Below are 24,778 nucleotides of genomic sequence, written 5' to 3'. Positions count from 1 at the left end.
AACAAAACGGTACAACATGCTCGGGGCTTGTGTGCATGCGCTTGCTCGATCGCTCGTCCGTCTCACGTGCCCGAGTCTTCATGATTCAAAGGTTTGTGACAGAAAAAAAAACTCCGAAGTCATTCCCACCGTTTCTTTCGTCTCTCTTTTTCATCCTGTCATTAAGTTTGTTTGGCGGTCATAAGTTACGCGCAAAATTCTAACCCGGCTCCACTGACTAAAACGGGAATTGTGTCCGTTTTTCCAGTTTTTAAATTTGTGGTCGTGTTGTTTATCAGTTTCGTATCTCAGCTTAAAGAAGAAGCCATGGAGGAACAAGCACCACAAACATGCCCTTTCAATAGTGTCATGACTACTGCCACTCTTACGAACAACAGAGAAAAGTCATTTTTTATCGTCTCATTTTGGCAATAACTGATCTACGCAACCAATTTGAAGAGAAAAACTGAGGACAATTTCAAGTTTCTAAAACTCCCCATACTTTTTCCCTATTACACACTACTGGTACAAAATAATACTCCCGGCATTTTCTAACCAACAGTCATAATAAAAAACAAAAGACTTACCTGATGCTTTCAGGGTTAGGGCAAACTAAAGAAAATTCGGTTCGTTAAGGATTAAAAATATTGTGGGGACCCGACATGTATTCGCACGTATAAACGGTCCTTGTCTCGTTAATTTTCATCTCATCTGTGCAGACCCCTACAAAATAGGAAACTACGGGCCCTGCGAGCTAGTGCGAGCATACATGTTTTGCTCAAGAGCACGGGATTTAGGGTTAAGAAGGCCTTGGGCCGAGCCCACCTAAAGGTGGCCCTTCCAAAAATGGACTGCATTATCGACTGCATGTATTCTCGAGTTTGTTTATTTTCTGGATAGCGGTTTTTAGAATAACACTTTCGAAGTTACCCTAGTGGTAAGGGCCTGTGCGAGCAAAGGCCACTTTTTTGCAATATGCACTGGCGTGCGAAAAGTAGTCAATGCAACTGCGAAAAATTAGCCTCTGTTAAAAGCGCTGAAAGTGAGGACGAGCTGATATCGGCTGACACGTCTTCAACCTCCCGAAAGAGTCCATTATGAAGACTGCATGCATCTATGCATTTCAAACTTTTGAATTTGTGGAATAAGGATTCGCGCTCAATTAATGCTCCGGCGTTGTTAAATTGTGTTGCGTTGTTAAGTTGTGTTAAATTTACTTTCAGCGGCCTCTAATGCGCGGCGATAGCACCTTGGACAGACTTCTTACTTTACAGCCGAGTCAGTTACGGGGTTTGTGAACTATCATACTCAAGAAACAAAGGTTACAAGTTAACTTTATTTTTTAATAAAACAAAACCAAGCACATAATATAAGAACACGTCTACAAAGAACAGAAATCTCAATTTTTTATCAGAGAACCACTAAACAAGAACTCGAGGAAAAATGCAACAGAGTTTACTTCAGTTATTGTTGTGGCTGTTCTTGTAATTGGTAATTCTTTGTAACGGGTGACAAAAAAGAAATTGTTACGTAAACCGATCAAAACACATTTACAAACACTCTTAAAAATGGGACATGTTTGCCAATGACCTTTCTCTTTGATTTGTCCGCATATATCTTTTTAACTACTTTCATGTTCATGACAAACTACTGAACAAGCTGAAGGCTAGTAGACATGACCCTAAGCAGCGTTAAGACGTGCTACAAGGGCGTTCAGTTCATCTGTGATCTCTTTCGGCAAGTCTTCACCAACTTGTTCCTCATAGTACTTTCGAAGGGATTCACATTCTTCCAGCCAATAATCTTTTGGGATGGCAAAAAGTTTCTCCATGTCTACAGGCTTATCAAGGCCGTCAGTGTTGATGGTGCCTGGTTTAGGGACGTAGCCAATAGGAGTCGGGTCAGCCACGTCTTCATCGTTACAACGCTTCAAGACCCACTCAAGGACACGGCAATTCTCACCAAATCCTATCAACAAACGAAATATTCTGCTGATTGGTGGGCACGTCTGATGAGTATCTCGGCTTGCCCCAGGGCCCCAGGGTAGGGGAATACGTTGGGCAATATAAGGGGATGGATTGGTTTCTCTTCCATTGGGGAAGGGAAATTTGAACACATCGTTTCAAGATTAAAAGAAAGACGTAGATTATTGATGTTCCTATCAGAGAAGTCCACTATTGAATTTTGCAAATGTGACTGTGGCAAAGAGGCTACTTAGGGACGGGTAGGTGAGAGAACCTGGGAATAACGTTGGCTACTTAGCATAACATGAAAGGATACTAAAGTTATCAACATTTAGAATAAGGTCTACTACATTATTTCTGTATAACTTTTAGCAATAGCTCACCTGGCCACAGGAAATGGCCATCTTCTCCTGTGCGAAACCAATTCACATGAAAAATTTTTGGCATGTTGCGTCCTTTTTTCTCCATGCCTAACCAGTGCTCCAGGTATTTGCCAAAGTTGTAGCCAAAGAATGGCCTCATTGCAAAAGGATCTCTCATCACTACTTTGCCTTTGTGTTCGGCAGCAGATGTAGCTTCAGATGACATTGATGATGCAATAAATACACCATGCTGCCAGTTGAATGACTGGAAGACCAAGGGCACACCTTGAGGGCGTCGACCACCAAAAAGAATGGCACTTATGGGAACTCCTTTAGGATTTTCCCAGTCCTTGTCCATAATTGGACAGTGATCACTTGGGGCACAAAACCTAGAGTTGGGGTGTGCTGCTTTAGTTTTGGGGCCAGTTTCAGGGCCAGTGTGTGGTTTCCAATTCTTCTCTCCTAACCAGCTAGTTATAGTCACATCTGTTGGTAGGTCCAGTCCTGAGAAAAAACAGAAAAATAATAAGATCTGTACACAGATGGGACGTAACCAACTACCCTGTAAAGCAACCTTTTTTTACCTAATGAATGTACCAAGTGTGGTGTGCTCAGGGTGAGATGAAAATTAAAAAATTCACTTGCCCTTCAGGCAAGCTATTGCTTAAGTTTACTAGTGAAGAGTACTCAAGCTTACAAAGCCCCCTTTTCAATAACATTTACTTTACCTCTGCAAATTTTGCTTCCCCATCGGACATCTAATAATTACAACATGTTAGCAGATAGGTCATTCCAATAGCCCAGGCTATTGGACGGCAATTTTATTGCAACCTGGTGTTTCATTCCAAAAGAATGACTTATTGAGTCAACCCAACCCATCCCTTAGGGTTCTCCTGTCTAAAATCACCCTATTCAGGGATATTTTACCCTTGAAAGTAAACATCGATGTCTCAAAATGGGAACGCAAGAGAAGGTTGTGGATATTTCTGGAATTCCACTTGACAATAGCACTTCCCCCTCCCCTTCATTATACAACAGAGTTTACTTTTTATATTATTACCTTCCCACCAGAAGTCACCGTCACTGGTTTCAGCTGTATTAGTAAATACAGTGTCCTTCTGGAAAGTCTTCATGGCAATTGGATTTGTTAGGTATGAGGAACCTGGTGCAACTCCAAAGAATCCACTTTCGGGATTGATAGCTCGTAGTTGACCTTCTTCATCAAACCACATCCAAGCAATGTCATCTCCAACACACTCAACTTTCCAGCCAGGGATGGTGGGTGTTATCATGGCTAGATTTGTCTTTCCACAAGCACTGGGGAAGGCACCTGTGATATATTTCTTCTCCCCTGTTGGACTTGTAAGGCCCATGATCTTAAAAGGAGCAGAAAAATTTATCAAAGGAACACTCATTTAGGAGCCAAGAATAGTTTGACAACAACACATATCATTAACTATATAGAAAGTAGTGGCCTGCTAAGGGTGATTCATAAATTTACAGGTTGATGAATCGTGTCTTTAATAATTATGTATCTCTGCATTTAAGCATTACACCTACACAAAACAGTTAGGATACAGTGTGAACCAGCAAGCCATGCGAGACATGCAAAAGAAGAATACAAAAAAAATCAAAAAGCAGTAAAGTGAAAACAATAACCAAAAGCTAACTGTTGGAAATGAGCTTTTAACCCTAAAAAGCGCTTAACCCTAATCCAAAAGTGTTTAACACTAAACAGCTTTTAATCCTAATCCATAAAGCAAGTCAGTGCTTAACCCCAGTCAGTGAAATGAGTGCTTAACCCTAATCAATCAAAATCAACCAATACTGCTTAATTCTGCAAATATTCCCACAGCAAAACCTCACATACCCATAGGGAACTTTCAGGAAACATTTTTCATGTATTTACAATTTCATAAAACTCTATTCTTTTCTATGGCTTGCTGGCTCGCAGATTGTCTGGACCCCCAAAAGAAATTAACATACCAGCATATGTTCTGCAAGCCATCCTTCATCACGAGCAAGGGTGCTTGCTATCCTGAGAGCAAAACACTTCTTTCCCAGAAGAGAGTTTCCTCCATAACCACTGCCAAATGACTTGATTTCACGGTCATGTGGAAAGTGAGTGATGACAGTCTTGTCTGGATTGCAAGGCCATGGATAGTCAGAGGGGGGAGCAGGTTTAGGAACACCAACTGAGTGAAGACACTTCACAAAGTCACCGTCACCAAGAACTTTCAGCACGTTGCTTCCCATACGCGTCATGATACGCATACAAACAACAACATAAGGGGAATCAGTAACTTGAATACCAATCTTAGAGACAGGTGATCCCACAGGACCCATACTGAAACACAACATATACATGGTGCGGCCTGAAAAACAGAACCACATTTGCAATCAGATAAACTGAAGAATGTGAAATTATGATCAGAATGTGGATAGTTCATTACATAAAAGCTAACTGATGTAATTAAAACCTGCCTTTCATGCAGCCTGGATATTTTTCACCAAGTTGTTTATTCATATCACTGACACTCATCCACTTTCCCAACCGACCTTCAACACCTTCTTTGGCTCGTGGAACTGATTCATGCTTGTCTTCTGTGCAAATAAATGTTTTAGATTCCACACGTGCCACATCACGGGGATCAGTACGAACAGTGTAACTGAAAAAACGGAAAAACAGTAAAAAACAGTTCTAATAATGATATAATTAAGTACAAGCCAGGAAATGTTCATTTAAAGTAAAACATAAACAAAAGTACCATATTGATAATGCATCAGTCAATTCCAACTGCACCCAGCCACCCCCCAGGACTTTAGTATTGATATAAAACTAGTGACATTAAAATCAATAGAGTGCTGTAAAGTTATATAGGTTATAAATATGAAAGGATGTTCTTCAAAATTAATAATAGCAACAGAAATTTTATTCACTAACCCAAAAACGTTGATTCACGGCGGTAGCTCCTGAGTTTCGCTATGTAATTCTGGCTTGATAAGTAATGAAGAAATACGCGCATAAAATTGAGAACATGCCTTTACAACCTCCTGTCTTTGACAGATGAGCTTATCTGCTTTTCTTCCACCAATATCCTCTGTGTAGTTATATTCTGACAGGAAACCGCGTGCATGCCAAAAGCTCGGGAATAGCCCTGGGGTTGGCAAATGCCCCGCCCCTGGGCAGCACAAAATTTGCAAATGCCCCACCCCTGGGACTGAAAAGGTGGGCAAATGCCCCACAGTAGCCGTGGGGGGGGGGGGGGGGGGAGATGGGTGCAGCTGGAATTGACTGATGCATAATTACTTGAGATAATTAAGTGCACACTTTGTAAGAATGGCCAGGAAACTTACTTTGTGGTTCAATATTATCCCTAACAAATTGGTTCAATTTTTTATCGCCATAAATCGGTATTATTCAATATCATGCATAAAACTAAAGAAAAATAAAAAACCTTACTGATGGATATTTAAAAGTAATGCTAAATATCTTCAAGCTAAAATGAATTTAGTAAAATAATTTTCTTAGAGCGTATTGTTGCTGCTGTAAAATATCTGTATGTCGAAACTATTCATCACTAGGATGCCTAAAATGTTTACATTTCTGCAAATAGCATCAAATGCAAAGTTGAATCCATCCTATACCAATCCTATACAAATTTATGCAATATCATGAGGTAATAAATAAAAGCCAGCGGAAAGACTAAATTCAAGGGTAGTTTGCTTAAAGGTCCATATTTTGGGCACTAAATGACTTTAGGCGTGGGGGTTATATAGTCAAACAAAAACTGCCGAGATATATTTTTTTATTATAATTTTCAAATTATCCCCGACTGCAAAAGGGTATCCAAGACGCGTTGACTGGTGCTAGAAAACTTTTCCAACCTTATTCAACAATTATCCGGTACATGACCTGTGGTTTCCAGAGACAAGAGGGAGTTTTTTGACTTTAAAATAAGGTTCACTTCTCAACCGGCCGTGCAAAGAGTCACGCAATTTCGAAAACTTCACGTTCCAGAACCCCCTTGGTCTAAACAGCCAAATAAGCCTACCAGTTATCGTGCTTGTGCAGGGGAGTCGCAATTCCAGCATCCATTAGCTCTTTGATAAGTCCCTCGTTTTCTTCTTTGGATCCATCGCAGATGTGAAGATTGTCGGGCTGGCAGAGGTGGATTTTGTCTGCCACAAAATCCTGCACCTTAACAGGTAAGTCTTCAAAGTTTCCATAGATAACAGGGAAATTCGGCGGTAGTTTGGAAGCCATTTCTCAAAGCTATTTTCCTTCGCTGAGGCTACTGGAACGAGATTATCTGAAATATTACATTTGCAAGAAAAGTCAGCGTTCACAAAAATGGGTCACCTAAAATTCGAGACTATTGTTGATAAAACAAGGCCATTTTAAAGGCGAAAAAAATCAATAAAAAAATGCTTTGAAAGCTGAAAACAAAATATGACCACCAAAACTATACCTTTTCCAAACGAAGCTGAAGAAAAACGTACCGTGCAAAGCTTTGAGGCTGCTTATAAAGTAATCAGACGTGGTATATTACGGAAGAGGTGCTGTGTGACGGAGTCAGGGCGTGCAAATCGATTGGTTCGCGACAGACACGTGTAAAGAGTCACCAGTTGATGCCGTGCACGGCAGCACGAAAAGTTTTCAGGCGGAAATTCTGGATTAAAATTTCTGTTTCCGAGAATTTGAAAATGAAATGCTATTGGAAAGTATTGGAAATGTCTTAAGAGTCAATATGATTTTCATATAAAATGATTCCTCGATGCATTGCAACCCCGAGTTTCCACGCGTGGAAAGAGCGTGGAACAGCCGCGTGGATCACTTGACGACCTGTGAGAGTGCACGTTCACATGTACAGATGATAAATTCCAAAAGTATCATCCGAAATATTGTTTATTCATCAGGTTCTACGTGCGTTGCTTCAAACCTTCCTCCTTAGCTTTGCGATCGCTCGTGAAATAAAATATACCCTTTCTCTTGAAGCTTCGGGCTGTCTTGACGATGATTTTAATGGCTGAGAACCATTGAATGAACGAATGATTGCCCCTCCTCCTCCGGGGCAAATATATAAATCTTTCATTTCTACTACTTCGAATGAAAGTTGGGGTTAACAGACAGGGGATTGGGATTATGATTACCAAGATGCAAAATGAAACCCGGTGAAGTTTTTTCTTGTTATGGCAAAAAGTGTAAGTACCCTCCCATCACAACCCATCACACATTACAAGGTCTCACAGCTCCCCGCGCTTGTAACGCTTGATCGCTTGGAGCCTGGAACACGCTAGCTCCAGTCCTGTGCGGTCAACGCTGAAAAAAGGCCCAGTTGTTTTATACGTGAATAAACCTTAGCTTGTGCTGTCGGTTCCGCGCTTTGAATGTGGCTTCTAATCAAAGACGTCGAACGAGGGAAAAGCTCGCTGTCAGAAAATAAAGGTAACATGGAGTTTTAAATATTTATCGAACTTGAAATTAAAATTTCCATGGAAATCATCACAAAATTATTTCTTTTTCCACTTGCAGGCCTTGTGCTCACCACGGGTGTGCAACATGTGGTTGGAAGAAAAGGTACTCAACTCTTAAAATTATAGTCAAGTTTCTGGGCCCGGCCAATCAAAGCGATATTTATCAACTTCTCCCGTAGTCCTGCAGCGCGCAGTGATCAAGTAAGCAGCCTGTTTTCAGTTGGCCTTTTCAGTTTTCTGTTGGAGGGCATGTCCTGTAGGCAGCAAATCTTATATGCACTTCAGGGGCGTAGCTAGCATTTTTGCTTGGAGGGGTTGCTAATGTGGTACTTTTGTCTACAATACTCGTCACAAATCTTGAAACACTTGTGTGATTTTCCCCTCCCCAATGTTGATTTAGGTATTGCAGTCATCTCGATCAGTGCTCCAAAATACACGTGGCTCAACATTGGGGAAGGAAAGGGGGCACATTTGAGTGAGAACAAAGGTGTGAAGAGTAAATGTAAGAAATTTGGATAAAATTTAAGACAAATTGCTTCCGTTTCATCGATTTGTCACAAGGATTGTAGATTGACTATATGGCCTGCGGAAGGCATAGGGTATAAGGCATTCTCCCCGGGAAAACTTTAATACTTAAGGTCCTCAGAAATTCCGTTTTGATTCTAAGCACAAATTTCCAATAACAGTTACAAATGGCATTTTTTTGCTTTCAGTGAAGAGATAGTGTGATAGACTTTAAAACGTATATATGTTAATAATTGTTGAATACATCAGTTAAAAACACACATTGTAGTCTTGTGACTTTCCGTTTACTCAGCTAATATATTAGGGAGCTTAAGCAACAATGACAGTGATGGCAACATAAACGGCGAAAAAACCAATAGGTTTAGACTGGCAAAGTAACAACTTTGCACATGCATCATGCTTTTTTGTACATTTCTTAGCCGTTGTTGCACGACTACAATGTGAAAGAGCCTAATTTCACGTTTTTTCAAGGAGTGGAACACAAGACAACAACTTTCCTTTTCTTTTCCTGAACTTTGATACAGTCCTTTAGAATTAAACTCCAAATTTGATGAATTAAACGAGATGGAATAAGCGCAATAAAGTTTGAAGCAGTGCAAATTCACTTTTTAAGTGCCGTTTTGTTAGGCTTCTGCCTTCATTGTTGCTTAAGTTCCCTATTAGCAAGAAGGAGAGGTCATGGATGCTTCCATGCAAAGGTGTCGGTTGTTAGACTTAAGCCAATTTGCGTAATGCATTGTGCGGATTCTCGCTCATTAGTCATGGTCACTGCCAAGTTCTTTTTAAGTATGCACAATGTGCTATGCCATCGCTCATGTTCTGCTGATGTAATTTGTAATGTACTTGAAAAATACATATGTTTCAGTGAAAAATAGTGATGAATTACAGTGACCTTGTTTATTGCTTAGACCGACTAAGATGTCTCTGGTGTTTAATAAGAAAATATATGCCACTGCATGCCACCATTAATATTGTACCATTGTTACTTAATTAGTTACATGAGAAGGAAAATGTTACTATAATCTCATTTGATTTTAGCTGTTTGTCATTTGCCAGTCCTTTTTTACCTGGATCTGGCCTGGGGAGATTAGCAGGTTTGAGGAAAAGAATCTTTAATGAAGCCTATCTAGTCTGAGTTGTTACCGTGCAGTAGAAAAGACGTGTATGACCTTGTCACTTTTCTTTGGACTGTTAACATTCTTTGATTAAAACACAAACTGAAATCCTTTTTTTGTAGACTGCCGAATATTGATACATGATGATGCTTCTATTAGTCGGAAACACAGTGTCATAACTGTTCAACATGACCAGGCCAATCTGGTATGTGTGATATAGAAAAAAACTACATCAAGTTAAAGTTGCATAACCCAGATAGAGTGAAAAAGTACAGTAAGCATAAATTAATGTATTAATATTGTTGGTACTGTATTTATTTGTTGGTGATTATTTGAGAGTAAGAAACATGTATCAGAATTTCAGATTTTAAACATGAGAATTTGGGGATTATTAACATTCCCATTTTGTCATCCAATCTTCATGTTGACTTTGAAAATCATCATAAGTTAAGTCAAATTTAAAAATATTATGTAATACGTTTTATTAGAAAATAAATATTCAGGAAAAAAATAATATGAGAAGTAAAAAGATACATTTAATTATCTGCTTGGAATTCCCAAAAACCCTAAAAAATACTCTATTTTCAAAGTTTCTGTAATCTTTTTGGAGAATTAATTCAGAAAATATCCTTGTACACTGTAAGCCTTCCAAATGCCCTACCAAGGGGAAACGATTATTACTGATTTTGGTAGGTGTGTTGTAGTTCAATTTTCCTCAGATAAATTTTATCTTTCTGTTGTCTTGGGTATGCCAATGTCTAATTAATAAATGAGAGGTCTTTAATAGTCAGTACTCTTCAAAATAATTTTCTTGGCAGTGACTTGATTGACGGTATTTTGGAAAGTCAAGTCACTAAGGAGAGGAGGTCAGGTACAGATATTTTAAAAAATCTTGTGGGTCTTTTGTAGGGTGATCCTCGTCAAGTGTCACAAGTATTTCTTGAAGACTTCTCTAAGTATGGGACTTTTATAAATGGCATTAGAATCACTGGGACAGTTAATGTGAAGAGTGGTGATGAATTATTATTTGGAAAAAACAACAGTCTCTACAGGTAACTATTTCGTGTAAAGTGATCACTGTCAAATTCCAGTTTAACTCAAAACAATAATCACAGGTAAGGAACATTTTTGTAAAGCAAGGTGTAAAGTAATGATTTTGTTTGTCTCAAGATCATCCACAAATAATTTTTTCATTACTTATGTTACAATACCTTTTAACCCTTTAAACCCTAAGACCAAAATTGGTATTCTCATTTGTTGCCCCTGTTCATTTCCTAAAGAAGAAGTGGGGAGAAGTTGATAAAATATCAAGCAAATTCATCTTGTGTGACTATGTCCATAATTCTCATGACCACTCTGTTTTACAAAGCATTGATATTACAAGGAGAAATTTGATGCTGGAATACTCTTCTAAAGGGCTTAATGGGCAATGTATGATTTTCAGGTTGCAATATATTCCCTTGGTTGTTGTCACCTCTTGTCTTGATGAGAAAAAGAAAAATACGCTCAAGGGTCATGTTCTTCAACTTGGTATGTAAGCTATTGAGCTGTTATTTTATTTCTGGCCACTATGTTAGCTCGGAGAAGGGGTGGTAGGTAGTGAGACAGTAGTCCTTAAAGAGGAGCTACATGGATCAGCAGTCTACTTCAAAACTAAAACGTTTGCAGCAGTAGTAATAGTATTGAGGAGTGTTGACCACTGTTATAACTGAATAAATGCAGGAATTTCCCAGTTCACAAGTTCTATTTTGTGAGAGTTGAGAGGCTTAACGAAATCCATCAACTTCTTATTTTTCTTGTCAAAGGGTTTTCTATTTCCGTTTGGGAGTTCTAATATAGGTCTAACCTCTCAACTTCCTTTTCAAGATGTCTTTTATTATTATGTTTTTCCCGTAAATAAGCTTGTTTACATCTTGAATAAAGTTAGTATATATGTATGTAACTATGGCTAGTAATAATATAATAATTTTATTATTATTACTAGAACTATACCAGAAACTGTCTAATTATATTTTTGTGCAGAGAATTCTTATTTTCGATTTTGTATCTATTTTGGGGATGGGGAAAGGGTGGGAATCCTCAGTGGCTGAATCATATTGTCCTATGACATACAAGTGAATGTTAGACATTGCAACCAACAGCAACAACTACATCGTTAAGATAAGCGCACTAACTTTACCTTAACAAGAAAAAAGGGGCAAGAGATGGGAAAGAGGGGCTACTTTCATCTTGAAAGAGAAGCTTATTATTTGCAGCTTTAACAATACAAAATATATGATAACCTACACTGTCCTAAATACTGTTATGCCTATGTATGTGCTAGGTGGTCATATGATCAATGACTGGAGGGCAAACACTGTAACTCACCTGGTAATGGATGGACTGACATTTACTATAAAAGTAAGCACACTGCAGTTATGTACTTACCGTCAAACTATTAACAAAATGGTGAATCCCTTGAATAATCCAAGATTGTTGTTTATGTTATGGCTAACTACCCAACACCACATATCAGACGTGATACTGTGAAACCTTGGAGTTGAGATATCTCACACTTGATAATTGGATTTCTTTTAAATTTCCCAACACAATAATCTTTCCAAAAACATTGCTGCTGTTCACAGTTTCCATAGGTCATTGCTGTTATACTGCTGTGTTGATTGCTTGTGCAGCAGAAATATAAAAGGGTGTTAACAGTGGGTTTGGCAATGAAACAATCCTAAACATTAATATGGTAAATCCTCTATTAAGCCCCCCATCTCAAATAAGCCCCCTTCCCCTAATAAACCCCCCCCTTTTCAGGGAGAAGAAAATCAAGAAGCCCCCCTCGCTATTAAGCCCCCCCGTTCCCTCCCCTTATTATTCTTCACTAATAAATTATAGACTGTATTAATCAATCACGACCATTTAACTTCGTGTGAACTGATCTAGGATAGTTTATTTACCAACTGGAAGTTTGGAATTGTTTTTGATCCTTAGCTGTATGACCTCCAACCTTCTTGTACTTGAGCTTATCCACTTTGTATTCTAGGTCTTAAACCGCCTGTCTCTATTAAGCCCCCCCTCACATGGGCTTGAAATAAATAAGCCCCCCCCTGGGGGTGGGCTTAATAGAGGATTACCGGTGATGCAATGTTGATTGCAGTTGTGTATTTTGACGGGAAAACATTCCTTAAATATATTTTAGTTGACTCAATTCATAAGCGGTGTAGCTGTGTTGGGGCATAAAACCTGAGACATATGACATGCTTTTGACCAGTTGTTACAGCCAACAGATACTTTAAGGTCCTATGGTAACAGCTGATTTGGTACTTTTGAATTGTCTGTTAATTTATCTTTTTTTGCCTAACTGTTTGGCAGGTGATTCATGCTTTAGCTGAGTGTTGTCCAATTGTCACACCATCCTATTTTGATGACATTATAAATTCTACTAACGCAGGTACAGCTCCTCTCCCTGTGGAAAGGTATGGCTACAGAGACAATTTTTTTTTTCATGAATTATAATTCCATAATTTCACTGAAACTTTTTTTTATGATTTGTAGCAGCTACCTTCCACCCCTGAAGGAAGAGACTATTAGTTCTCAAGGTGCAAGTTTTCTTCCCAGAGAAGCCAGAAAATCTTTGTTTCATGGAAAAACCTTCATCTTTATCAGTAAAAAGCAGGTTAGCAGCTAGACTGTTGTTTATAACTAGTGTCTTACATAAGGTGATGTTGGCTTAAAAAAACCTCTCAAATGGCGATGCTAAAAAAATTGTATTTTCTACATAGTGTTTGCACACATGCAGGTACATACAGGATTGTTATCTCACTTATTACAACATTATTTTTAGTACAAACGGTTGCAACATGCAGTTGGCTCAAGTGGTGGCATTGTTTTATTGAGGGATATACCTGGAAGTGAGAGTGATGATGGTCTGGTATCTAAAGATGTTTGTGTTATGATGATGGATAGTAAAGAACAAAACTCATTGCCAACAGAGTCTCAAAAGTGGGTCTTACATGTAGTTGAAGCATTGAGAAGGTTTGTGCATAGGTTCATTACTTTGCTGTGAATTACATATGCAACTTTCTTTACCTAACCAAACAGTACATTGCAGACTTTTTTCAGTATCTGAAGTATCAAAAGTGAAATGTTTTGACAGTAATTATCATCATCATCAGTAGTTTAAGAGAAAGCAGGAACAGTGGATCAGCAAATTATGAGACTAAAATGTATTTGTTAAGCGATTTTTCTAAATACTTTATCAGAAAGCATTATTTTATTTAGAACTGTTGTTGAAACTTATTAGAAATGAGACCCAGATGTTAATAGAAACAAAGTTGTTAGAAATGTACTACAAAAGAAAAATGCCATATGACCTGCTTCATGACTTTGTGCAACTAACATAATCAAACCAAATGTTTTGGGTAACAAAAGACTTTAATATTTCTTTGATAGACATGGATGTCGTCCTATCCCAGAGTCTGAGATTGGCTTAGCTTTGCTATTTGTGTCATTGGACAAGTATTGTAATCCAAGTATCACTGCTGGTTTGTATACAGTGTTTCATCATTTGACTGTGACAACAGTTCCTCTGTTAAGGTTATGTGTACAAGCAGCTGTCCTGACACACAAATTGTAAATATTTCTTCCTTCATACTAGTTCCAACATTAACGCAAAATCTTGTCAGCCAGTCTTTCCAAGCTGCAGATATAATGTCACAACAGATGGTAGCCAATTATCCAAAGGTAATTTCAGTTGGTTTTATTTTTGCTCTTCACTTTTTACTAGGGACCTACCATAGTAGACACCTTTGAATTTGAAATGTCTTTTTCATTGAACATTTTTGTTTGTCATGTGAGTTTGAAGTGAAGCAACATGCTGAGTGGTTAGTGTGCTAGATTTGCTAGCCTGAGACCAGGCTCCGCAATGAGGGAAAAAAGGAGGTGATACAGCAAAAAAAATTGGTGAACAAAGCGAACCATCCCCCAGACTCCCGGGTTTTTTCGCCTTTTTCCCCCACTGTGGAGCCTGGTCCAATCCCAGGCTATAGATTTGTGATCCGGCAACCTTAAGTTTAACTTCCACCCTGACAGCTAGCTAGATTTCTTCTTGGTAGTCCCAAGTTCAAATCCTCAATCAACCTTGCAAATAGCCAACTGGTTTGCCTCCATCCTGTCAGGACTATAAACCCTGTTATAATTATTGTTTGCTTGTCCTTGCTAGTCACTAAGCTATAAATACTGTCAAGGGTAAAAAATGGGATAGTTGTTTTACTATTTTAAATGGTAGTAAAAACTTATAAATACCATAGGGTGAAAAACTGGCCACACTGTGGGCATAGCAACTAACTGTAGGCTATATCTAAAATCTGGAAAACTCCCTGAAATGTACATATTATGTATAACCAATTTTTTGGCAGCCCCAAGTTCAAGTCCCACCCTGACTGCTATTATCATCATAATTTATGTATCATTATCATTATCATAATTATGGTTTATTATTACGTATTGAGTGGTGTCTACATGGAGGTAGCTAATTGTAGACAGTAATGGAAGCCAGTGAAGCTGTGAAGGTTGATGATGATCAGGTAAAAGGTCTGATGTCTCAGTCACACTCATCTCCATAACTATTCAGAAAACCTCAGGTATTGGTTTACTGATATCAGTTGAGCAGACAGGGCATTGTTTGGCTAGTTGTTTATTCCCAGGGACATTTGAGTTACATGTTCCCTGGTAAACATCTTTAACAGTGTGTGCATTTGGTTGATCATGTGGCCTTTTGTTAAATGCTCATGTCAAGTGATGGATTGGGTTATTACCTGGGACACTCCATGATCGCAGTGCAGATATCTGAAACCTTCAAAAGCTTTGTTATGTTTGCTGGTATTTTTTTGGTAGAAATATATCAGTGACTGGGATTTTCTCTTTCTTTCTTTTCTTTCTTTCGTTTTGAAAGTTCAAAAAACCAATCACACCTGTGAAGCATGTCAGACAGGACAAGAGTGAAAGTGTTAGTTCTGTGAAAGAAACTGGCCTGGCCAGCACAACTGTCCACAACTCCTTGAAGACTAAAAGGTACAGTGTATGTATGCGTTGTACTAACGGTTGCCGGTCGTTTTGATACAAGTTGTTTCGATACGGGTTTTTTCTATTGAGTACTTTGCTTAAAGAACAAAGGATATTCAACCAAAACGTTTCTCTTGTTTGCATGCAAACTATGCTCAAAGTAATCGAAATTTTTGTGCAATTTCACTGCTTCGGTTTGTATCAAAACGACCGGTTAATGTAGTAACATTGGAAACCGGTCGTTCCAATACATGTCTTAGAGACAAGGATTGATAAACTGCACACAAATTTTGATCATTTAACTTTCCAAACTTTTATTATTATCGCTCTCTTAAGTTGGTAATTATTATCATGGTTATTGCAGATGCAGCACAAGCACAAGTGAGCCGGATGTTATTAATGAATCTCTTCCTGAAAGCCAAACTGACAATCAAGAAAGACCACCGTCAACTAAGAGAAGGAAGCTACTTGAGCCTGAACAGTCGCCTATAGGACGGTCAGCGGAAACAGCCCTGGTGCCAGATTCAATAGATATTAACAAATCAACAGACGAAACCCTCAAACTTGCTGTGGCGGACAGTTTGGTTGCCGATAGCTTAGAGATCAAGGATGGCACTGATTGTGAAAATGATGAAGAACCAAAAGGAACTGAACATATTGGACATGAAATGATCGCTGCAATTAAAACGGAAAATATTCCTGATAGTTTGGATGTTAATCCGGATCACTTCATTGCTGATGAAACTGCAGATACTAAGAGAAAGCCGGGAGATGCCCAGCCTAAAGAAATAAAAATTCACGTACAGCAACAAGAAACTAGTAAAGAAAATAGACGCTGGCCTGTAAATGAGCACCATTTTGATTCGAGACATGTTCAAGCTGGATTTCTCTGCTCTAAGATGCCAAGAAAGGTTTGAAATTATGGAATTGTTACCTGCTGAGTGTATAGAACATATTTGCGTGTAATCTTGCTCCAGGTTACTTTCATCACACATTACAGCTCTTTCTGGATCAACTACGTCTAGCTCCAGTTGCAATAACCTCTGTATATGCTTAAACTTTATATTCTTTCTTCTACTCCCTCCCTTTGGAAAGGAAAATGAAATGCAAGAGCAAGTGGCTTCTGTTTGGTCTAAGTTATGAAGGTTTGGGTTTGGCGTTTTGGGTGGAAGGCTAAACAGAGAATTCTCTTCCCATAATGACGATTTTATTAACCAACTGCAAATAAGCTTTAAAGATAGTTACGTTTTTAAATCGCGTTTTTTAGTGAGCAGGAACGATTTAACCGATTTCTATGATTTTTGGCAGAGGGGAAGAGTGCTGACGGACTATCTCCTATCTGAAAGGGTATTCTTACCCAAAGCTTTATTGCAGGGAACTGAGTAATCAGGAACCTACGGCGAATACAATTAGCACTACAAAAAGCAAAACTTTATGCTGGGTACGCGTTGAGACTAACGAACTTCTTTTCATCAAACTTCCTTTGTATTTGTTCCTCTCTTTTCGAAGCAAGTCTTAACAAAGCAAACATAGCATCTACGAAAAACTCTCAAGAGTTTTTAGCGTCGCAAGTTCCAATTTTGAGGAAAAATGAAGCCACCAACTCCAGTACTTTTATATCTTCCATTTTTCAGCTGCAATGAAAACCCTGTATTTGGTAATTTATTCAAGCTTTTAATACATCACATTTGCACGGGAAATTTGCCACTTAGGGATAAAGATAAAAAAAAATATGACAATCGTCCTATTCTTCTCATCATACCTAAAGGTAAACTGCCCGTGCGAATGTGATGGCAAGTCTAAAAACCCTGAATGAATTACCAAATGTAAGTATCAAGATGCAAGACTGGTGTATGGTCACGATTGACTTCAAACTTGTAGACGTAAAACTAGAGAGCACTGAGGCTTATTTGCTGAAGTTGGGGAAAAATCCGTCGTAGGATTTCGAATTTATTTACATTCTTCGTAAAAATGCGGCTTTAAATGTATGCCCCATATCTCAAACGTTTTTATACTTATAAGAACAGAAATGACATTTTCTCTTAAGGTGACTCCACCCAGTTTTTTTGCGGGGGTACCATCCTACTTTGAAGCTCTCTGGTATCCCCACCTTTCCTTTTATCGTAAGTCTAACACATACAATGGATAACATATAGATCAATCTACAATATAACATAAAATTTTTGGCGATCGGAGTAAATGTCACGTGGTTATAATGCCACGCCCCTTTGAGGTCTGAGTCGAAAATCTGCTGTTGCCGGCATTTTTTCGTGAAAATCTCTCGGCTACACATAGTGCGCATTAGTGCCTTGCGCTGAACAGAGTTTCACCAAAATCGCAAAGACCCAATTCGAGAAATTCAGCGGTTTCCAAATTTAGGTCATAATTTGTGCGAAAATGATAAGCAAACTTTACACGGATTATATCTAATAAACTATGAGATTCATCTCTGTATTTTGGGCAACCTTATAACAGATGGGTCCTTGCAAGTCAGCAAAACAATTTAGGGCCTTGTAAATGCGCGCGATTTCGAGCAAAGCAAACATTTAGAAATTATAGTTTTCGCTATTTGTTGACGTTTGTCAGCGTTTAAGAGTCAATCTCACGAAAAAAGCATTTTCTTAAAAATTCGTAGTTTTTTTTCCTTCAAATTTTTTCAGGGCCACAATTGATTAACTAACTACCCGCACTCTGAATTTCATGGTCATTGAAAAACTGTGACATTACCTTCTATAAGCCCAAACTTGAGTAAACATTGAAGATTTTTAGCGTTTTGGCTGAGTTTGTGCTTTGGGAGTTGTCTATTGTTTCTAGTCTGTCATTCTACAGCATTCTTTTCCAGCACCCTTGCAATGACCACGCTTGGCTGACTTCCGAATATGATAATTTTGGTACAGTGAGGCAGGCTATCGCGTGATACATAGAGGTTTAACTCACAATTTTTAATCAATTCTCGTGCTTCTTGTGCCTTTGCAAAAAAATCAAGAAGTGCTACACACTAAATCTACTTACTATTAAAAAAATATCATTTTTTCATAGGTTTAATGCAATCCACGGGAATCCCTTCTATTTTCTTATACTAAATTATCATATCTCGGTGAGCATTCGGAAGTCAGCCAAGCGTGGTCATTGCACGCGTTCTGGACAAGAATGCTGTAGAAAGACAGACTAGAAACAATAGACAACTCCCAAAGCACAAACTCAGCCAAAACGCTAAAAATCTTCAATGTTTACTCAAGTTTGGGCTTATAGAAGGTAATGTCACAGTTTTTCAATGACCATGAAATTCAGAGTCCGGGTAGTTAGTTAATCAATTGTGGCCCTGAAAAAATTTGAAGGAAAAAAAACTACGAATTTTTAAGAAAATGCTTTTTTCGTGAGATTGACTCTTAAACGCTGACAAACGTCAACAAATAGCGAAAACTATAATTTCTAAATGTTTGCTTATCATTTTCGCATAAATTATGACCTAAATTTGGAAACCGCTGAATTTCTTGAATTGTGTCTTTGCGATTTTGGTGAAACTCTGTTCAGCGCAAGGCACTAATGCGCACTATGTGTAGCCGAGAGATTTTCACGATAAAATGCCGGCAACAGCAGATTTTCGACTCAGACCTTAAAGGGGCGTGGCATTATAACCACGTGACATTTACTCCGATCGCCAAAAATTTTATGTTATATTGTAGATTGATCTATATGTTATCCATTGTATGTGTTAGACTTACGATAAAAGGAAAGGTGGGGATACCAGAGAGCTTCAAAGTAGGATGGTACCCCCGCAAAAAAACTGGGTCGAGTCACCTTAAGGATACCAAAAACCGTAGAAATCGGTTAAATCGTTCCTGTTGAAAAAGGCAATTCACAAACATAACCAGCACGCATATGAATACAAGGGTGGGGTGGGCCGAGGGGCCCGCGGCCACCCCCTTTTTTGACATTTTGTGTTATTTTTATAGAATTCTTAGAAAAATAAAAATTATCTATATAGCTTGCAAGTGTCCCGGCTACCCCTTTCTGAATTTTCTGGATCCGCCCCTGAAATAGGTTCGGGCCACCTTAAGTTGAACGACAAACACAACTGTACAAGCAAAATGGAAAGTTTGGGCGCATTCCTACCGTGCTGCTCCGTAGACAAGACTAGTAACAGAAAACTATAACTGCAGACCTTCGTGTCACTTCCTTGTTTGATCTCCGGCGTTTTTCTTCGTTTTTCTTCAGCATATAAGGCACACTTCTTGGCAACTCCTAGTAAACAATGTATTTCCTCTAATACATCATTTTGTTGTTGCTGACTTGTGATTTTCGATGATGTCTTTGAAGGTGGTTAAGGAAACCGTTGAAGATGGAGATGCTCATTTGCCTCGCGACCTTTTTGTTGTTGAACAAGTGTCGTTAGTAGTTCGCAGGCCAGCCAATGTCGCACCTACTGCACCGAAGAGACCAGGAAATACCACTGTCAAAAACTTCAAGAAATTTGCAAAGGTCTGATTAAACTCTGATTTCTTTTGTTCCTTGAATATTTCAGTAATGTAATTTTCATATCATCATACATACATACACACATGCATACATATACTATATTTAACCTCGAATGAGGAGTAGCTAAAGGTAAGCTTGTATATCGTCAAATATCTGCCACGGAGTCACTAGTGAGCAGGACTGAATAAATATAAGGGAAAGTCGTTCATTGAGTCGAATCCATTTCCGCCGTGTTTCTCTTTAAAGCCGGCAAAATTATCTGCTTATTTGCTGGGACCTTCAGAAGACGTAGTTTAATTAACATTCACTTATCAGACTTATGACTGAGCTTCCTCTTAACCTGTCTTAACGGAAAGCAAACCCGCGGCCGTAAACTAAAACCCCATTTACACGTGCTAAAAAAATCGCCACGGCACGCCAAATTTTTGGCACCGACGATTTTAAGGCAAGGCACTCCCATTTTTCGACGTGTAAACGTATCGGTCCCAAATGTAGTTTGGCACCGGGGCTCAAAATTTTAGGGATGCCGAGACTACCTCCCGGAGGTAGTCTCGGCACGCGTAAACGAGGCACGGTGCCAAAAATTTGGCGTGCCGTGCCGATTTTTTTCAGCGCGTGTAAATGGGGTTTTATTTGTTCAGAATAATGTTTAATTTACGACTTGACGAGACTGTTTGCCGCGTGGCCGTGAACACCGTTAACATGAACTGGATACCATGCCCAGGGCTAGAATTTGCCGGATACTTGATCATCGATTTATCAACTTATCGTGTGTGGCTCTCAGCGCTTCAGTCATAGTAACGCATAAATAAGCTGCCGCTGTTTTATGCTCAACTTGATTAATATCGAGGAAACGAGAAACAAATCAATGATAAAGAAACGCTGGGCGTTACAGTAGTCTATTCTGTTTGCAGCAAGTTTATCCAGGTTCCAGTATTAGTCTTCCGCGCATTATTGGTGGCAGTGATTTGGAAGTTTACCAGTCTTCTAATAGGTTGGAGAGGGACGAGTGGTTCCTGGAAGCTAGAGAGGTAGAGTTATACTTAACATTTAACTTAGCACCTGATTTGCTTGTGATAAGTGAAACATTTATTTTAACATTTCCATTCTTGCTCAACACAGAAAAAATATGACTGTGTTGCAGTCCAAAATCTTGTTCCGTAACTTGTGATGCCCTTGAGAAATGCAATTGTTCTATCGTACCATAAACTGGCTTACGCGATGAAATAAAATTTCAATACTTCTGACAACAGAAGAAAAGTTTTCGTTATTGCACTTTAATACTTGAAATCGCTACTGTAAATTAAGCTATTTGCACCTGAGGTTCATGTTCATGTTAATTGGATCTAGGCAGAGGCTAAGTACTGTAACAGTTTCCCCAACACTTGCAATTAATGATTTTCGGGTTACCCAAGTCGCTACTGCTAAATCTCTTGGAGTGAGTGACCATCGATGATAATCTCGATTGGGGTAGCCATATGGAGAAGATAATAAAGAAGGTATCTTCTGGCATCGGGGCCATAAAGCGAGTATGCACCTTGTCCCCTAAGCGACCTTACAACTTACTTACCAAGCTCCTGTTCACCCTCACTTCAATTATTGCAATAGTATTTGGGGAAACTGTGGGATAATCTTAAGGAACAAACTTCAAAAACTACAAAATAGAGCAGCCCGTGTTTTGACATTTTCAGACTACGATGAAGACGCTGGTTACCTGTTTGAACTCCTATGATGGAAAAATCTAGCGCGCCAGCATGAAATTGAAAAAAGCCACCATGTTTTATTAGTCTTTACACGGGTTGGCTGCAGAATATTTATGTTCTAGGTTTGCAATACGAGAAACGGCATGTAACCTTAGAGACTCTGACAATAAACTTTGCATCCCTTTCCCACGGACAAATTATTACAAAAATAGCTTTAGCTATTGTGGCGCCATCCTATGGAACAAAGTCCCGTGTACTGTGAGGCAAGCAGAGTCCCTTGAATTCAAATGTCTTCTTAAACAAGTACTCTAGGGCACAGCATTCCTGAAAAGCAGCCTTTTATTTTTTATAATGTAGATAGTTTATACTGTTTTCTTATTTGAATTGTAATTTTTTGGCTGATGAATTGACCGTGGATAAATAAAGATTATGTATGTATCTATGTATCTTTCTAGGATACTTGTGCAGACTCATTTGTAAGCTTTTTATGTGCCTGTGTTTCTCTTCTTAGCGACAATATTGTACCGAGTAAAAACTTAAACTTTTGACCGAGAAAGGAAACTAGATTGAACTAATGTGTTGTTTTTGTCTCCTCTGTAGGTTGATGCGGAGCGTCAAAGAGAGGAAAGACGAGCAGAGGAACTGTTTAGGTAACTCAATTCATCTGACTCAGTTTGAAGCTCAGTTATAAGTCTGCATAGTGAGCAAATGATTGACATGAATTCCTCCTGGGCATGTCAACCGCAATCTTCTCGGAAGGACCCACCTTTATTGTGGCTATCCTCTAAGGCTTGAATTTGTTGTTTATTGTTGCCTTAAATAATGGCGTATTGCCGAAAACAAAAGAAAATGTCTGTTTTCTGAATCCCAACTAGTTCAACTTTTTCAGTGCCAAATGGGGACATTTCTTTGTCAGTAACCATTCTGTCCCTTCCTGACATGAATACCCGACTATAAACAATGACGGAAGTCTCGGGTCTTTTCCCGGTGTCATTCATGGTTTCATCCATTTCAGTGGTGAATATTATCATTTTACCAAAACGTTGTACACATGTATTAAGTGTTAGTTTACAGTTTGTAGTGATGGAACTCACTGACCGCAAGAGAGCCCAAGAATGAGATGGCGAAAACTGCCCTATTAACTTTTATTCTTTTTACTTTTTAGGTGGGAGGAGAGGCCAGTTAAAAAAAGAAAAACTAAAAGATGAACGCCCGGCAAGTTCATCACATCAGTGCCCCATTTAGTTACTTAGTTTAGACTGCAGACAAAGATATTTAGTTACAAACTGTAAATAAGAAATTATAAACCAATATTGAGTTGGTCTTGCTTAAAGCTCGATCGGGCTGCTTTTTCGATATTTTTTGCTCTAGTGACTGGTTTCTTTTAACGTTGGTTGAAGAGATTTCTTTCTCTTTTTTTTTTTTCGTTTGTGTTTCCGCTCCAGTAACTGAAATTGCAAGCACAAAATAAACAATTGTCCGGTGCTCTATCTGGCGATAATGTTTCAATAAAACCAAAATTTTGGAATTAGTCATTTCTTTCTTTAATGAGGATGGATATATGTTTTTTTGTTACCACCGTGATATTTTGCTTCGAAAGTATGAACCTTAGCCATGACAAATCCCCACACTTGGGCGGCCCCCACCCCAGTATAGTAAAGCACAACCTAACAAATGCGAGGGGACTGGGGTAATGTGTACGCTCTGAATAGTCCACGTCCGAGTTCAAAAACCCTCACTTTCAAAATGAGGCCAAGTGCACAATCTTTCTTGTGAAAAATGGTTTTATTTGCATGAGAATGAAAAATCATTCCCATATCAAAGGCTGAACACTTAACCTCGCTTTGATGCAGAGGCCCGGGGGAACTTGGAAATGGGCTTATTGACTTTCTTGGCCCTTCTGAAGAAAATAGTTGCAGGCTTGTCCCTTGATTTAACGACTCCTCTATAACAGTTTTAACTCGTGGGCTGCACATTTCACACCTCTTTTTTGTCCAACGTTCGATGGTCTGTACACTCTTTGCAGGCGACAAGAGGAGCCCGTAATCCTAATCTCCAGGTTGTTATTACGCATGCGTCGCATGTATGTACTCAGCATTCGTTTTGACTTCCTCTAAGAATGAATGGAATGCAAAAAACGCAATTTGATCACGCGCGTTTCGACCTTCTACCCCTCGTAATCTGATCACGTGTTCTGACCATCTGTCACGTGGAACTAACGCAAAGCACAGCGTTGGAGCAAAAGCGTTTGGACCTCCGATCGTTGTCACCTGCACTCCCTAACCTTTGGTTATTACTAGTTATTACGCATGCGTCGCATGTATGTTTGACCTCCATTTAGAATGAATGGAATGAACATAACGCAATTTGATCACGCCCGTTTGGACCTTCGATTACTCGTAATCTAATCACACGTGTTTTGACCATCTGTCACGTAAAACTTACGCAAAGTACAGCGTTGGAGCAAAAGCGTTTTAACCAGGGGAACCTTCGGCCATTATCGCCTGCACTCCGTAACCTTTGGTTATTACTAGTTATATGTAAAACAAAACTGAATGCAGTTGTTGCAATTGTTTTATTTTACACTTTAAGTGACGTCTGGCAGCAGTAGCATCTCTTTAATTAGAGATCCAGCAAGAGGAACCAGTCAGTTTTATTTACGTGTTGCGTGGAACCTCTGCATTCAAACAGGTTTTCTTTATATATGTATATATATATAAGAATGTTGTCTTTCCGGCCCTGGCTGAATATTCTTAATTTTCTGCCGATTATAGGCTCAAAATATTCTTGTATTATTCGATTCTTAAATCACCCATCTTAAATTATAGCTTATGACATTCCCTTTTAAGAATATATTGGGGTAAGAGAACACTATTGATTGGGGTATTTGTTGGCTAGTTTTGCCGTTTAGAGAAAGGAATACGTTAAAAAACATGTTATTGTATTATATTTACAGATTTTCAACACACAACTTTAAATCCTTTTCAAAATTATGCCTGGGGTTTATTCTTAAAAATTCTTGCAAATTTCAGCCTCCATATTCTAATAAAATATATATTCTTATAAAAATATAATGTTCTCATAAAAAAGAGTAAACCTAGCTAGGCCCCATTTCCCCTTTC

General features: G+C 38.8%; 2 protein-coding genes across 3 annotated transcripts; one reads left to right on the top strand and one right to left on the bottom strand.

The window, feature by feature from the left end:
* Positions 1-1,301: 1,301 nt before the first annotated feature.
* On the bottom strand, positions 1,302-6,928 carry LOC140927307 (phosphoenolpyruvate carboxykinase [GTP], mitochondrial-like). The gene is made up of 7 exons (XM_073376929.1): positions 6,778-6,928; positions 6,361-6,618; positions 4,790-4,974; positions 4,292-4,680; positions 3,366-3,681; positions 2,327-2,809; positions 1,302-1,947 (listed from the first exon to the last, which is right to left on the bottom strand). The coding sequence occupies exons 2-7, from the start codon at positions 6,570-6,572 to the stop codon at positions 1,661-1,663; spliced, it is 1,872 nt and encodes a 623-aa protein (XP_073233030.1). The 5' UTR covers positions 6,573-6,618; positions 6,778-6,928; the 3' UTR covers positions 1,302-1,660.
* Positions 6,929-7,669: 741 nt separating this feature from the next.
* LOC140927306 (nibrin-like) lies at positions 7,670-23,138 on the top strand. Of its 2 annotated transcripts, none has more exons than XM_073376928.1 (17): positions 7,670-7,754; positions 7,842-7,886; positions 9,546-9,628; positions 10,333-10,475; positions 10,868-10,953; positions 11,747-11,823; positions 12,784-12,887; positions 12,970-13,087; positions 13,256-13,446; positions 13,864-13,955; positions 14,069-14,154; positions 15,365-15,483; positions 15,839-16,385; positions 19,795-19,956; positions 20,868-20,984; positions 22,257-22,306; positions 22,822-23,138. In XM_073376928.1, exons 1-17 carry the CDS (start codon positions 7,697-7,699, stop codon positions 22,862-22,864), a joined length of 2,121 nt encoding a protein of 706 aa, XP_073233029.1. In that variant the 5' UTR covers positions 7,670-7,696; the 3' UTR covers positions 22,865-23,138. The 2 variants fall into 2 exon arrangements, with proteins under 2 accessions (XP_073233029.1, XP_073233028.1); XM_073376927.1 differs by having other exon boundaries at positions 12,967-13,087; positions 22,822-23,137.
* Positions 23,139-24,778: the final 1,640 nt, after the last annotated feature.

Source organism: Porites lutea, chromosome 2 (genome assembly GCF_958299795.1).
Source record: "Porites lutea chromosome 2, jaPorLute2.1, whole genome shotgun sequence".
Taxonomy (NCBI): Eukaryota; Metazoa; Cnidaria; class Anthozoa; order Scleractinia; family Poritidae; genus Porites; species Porites lutea.
The sequence above is the reverse complement of the archived record's forward strand: the minus strand, read 5'-3'. Positions and strand labels throughout refer to the sequence as shown.

Bases quoted from the DNA above. Each gene is read 5' to 3' on its own strand.
- LOC140927307 (XM_073376929.1), bottom strand. From the start codon at position 6,572: ATGGCTTCCAAACTACCGCCGAATTTCCCTGTTATCTATGGAAACTTT. The intron at 4,975-6,360 runs GTAGGCTTATTT...CCGTTTTTTCAG, and splicing joins CTGCACAAGCACGATAACTG to TTACACTGTTCGTACTGATC. The intron at 2,810-3,365 runs GTAATAATATAA...GTTTTTTCTCAG, and splicing joins CGGTGACTTCTGGTGGGAAG to GACTGGACCTACCAACAGAT.
- LOC140927306 (XM_073376927.1), top strand. From the start codon at position 7,697: ATGTGGCTTCTAATCAAAGACGTCGAACGAGGGAAAAGCTCGCTGTCA. The intron at 12,888-12,966 runs GTATGGCTACAG...TATGATTTGTAG, and splicing joins GCTCCTCTCCCTGTGGAAAG to CAGCTACCTTCCACCCCTGA. The intron at 13,088-13,255 runs GTTAGCAGCTAG...CATTATTTTTAG, and splicing joins TCTTTATCAGTAAAAAGCAG to TACAAACGGTTGCAACATGC.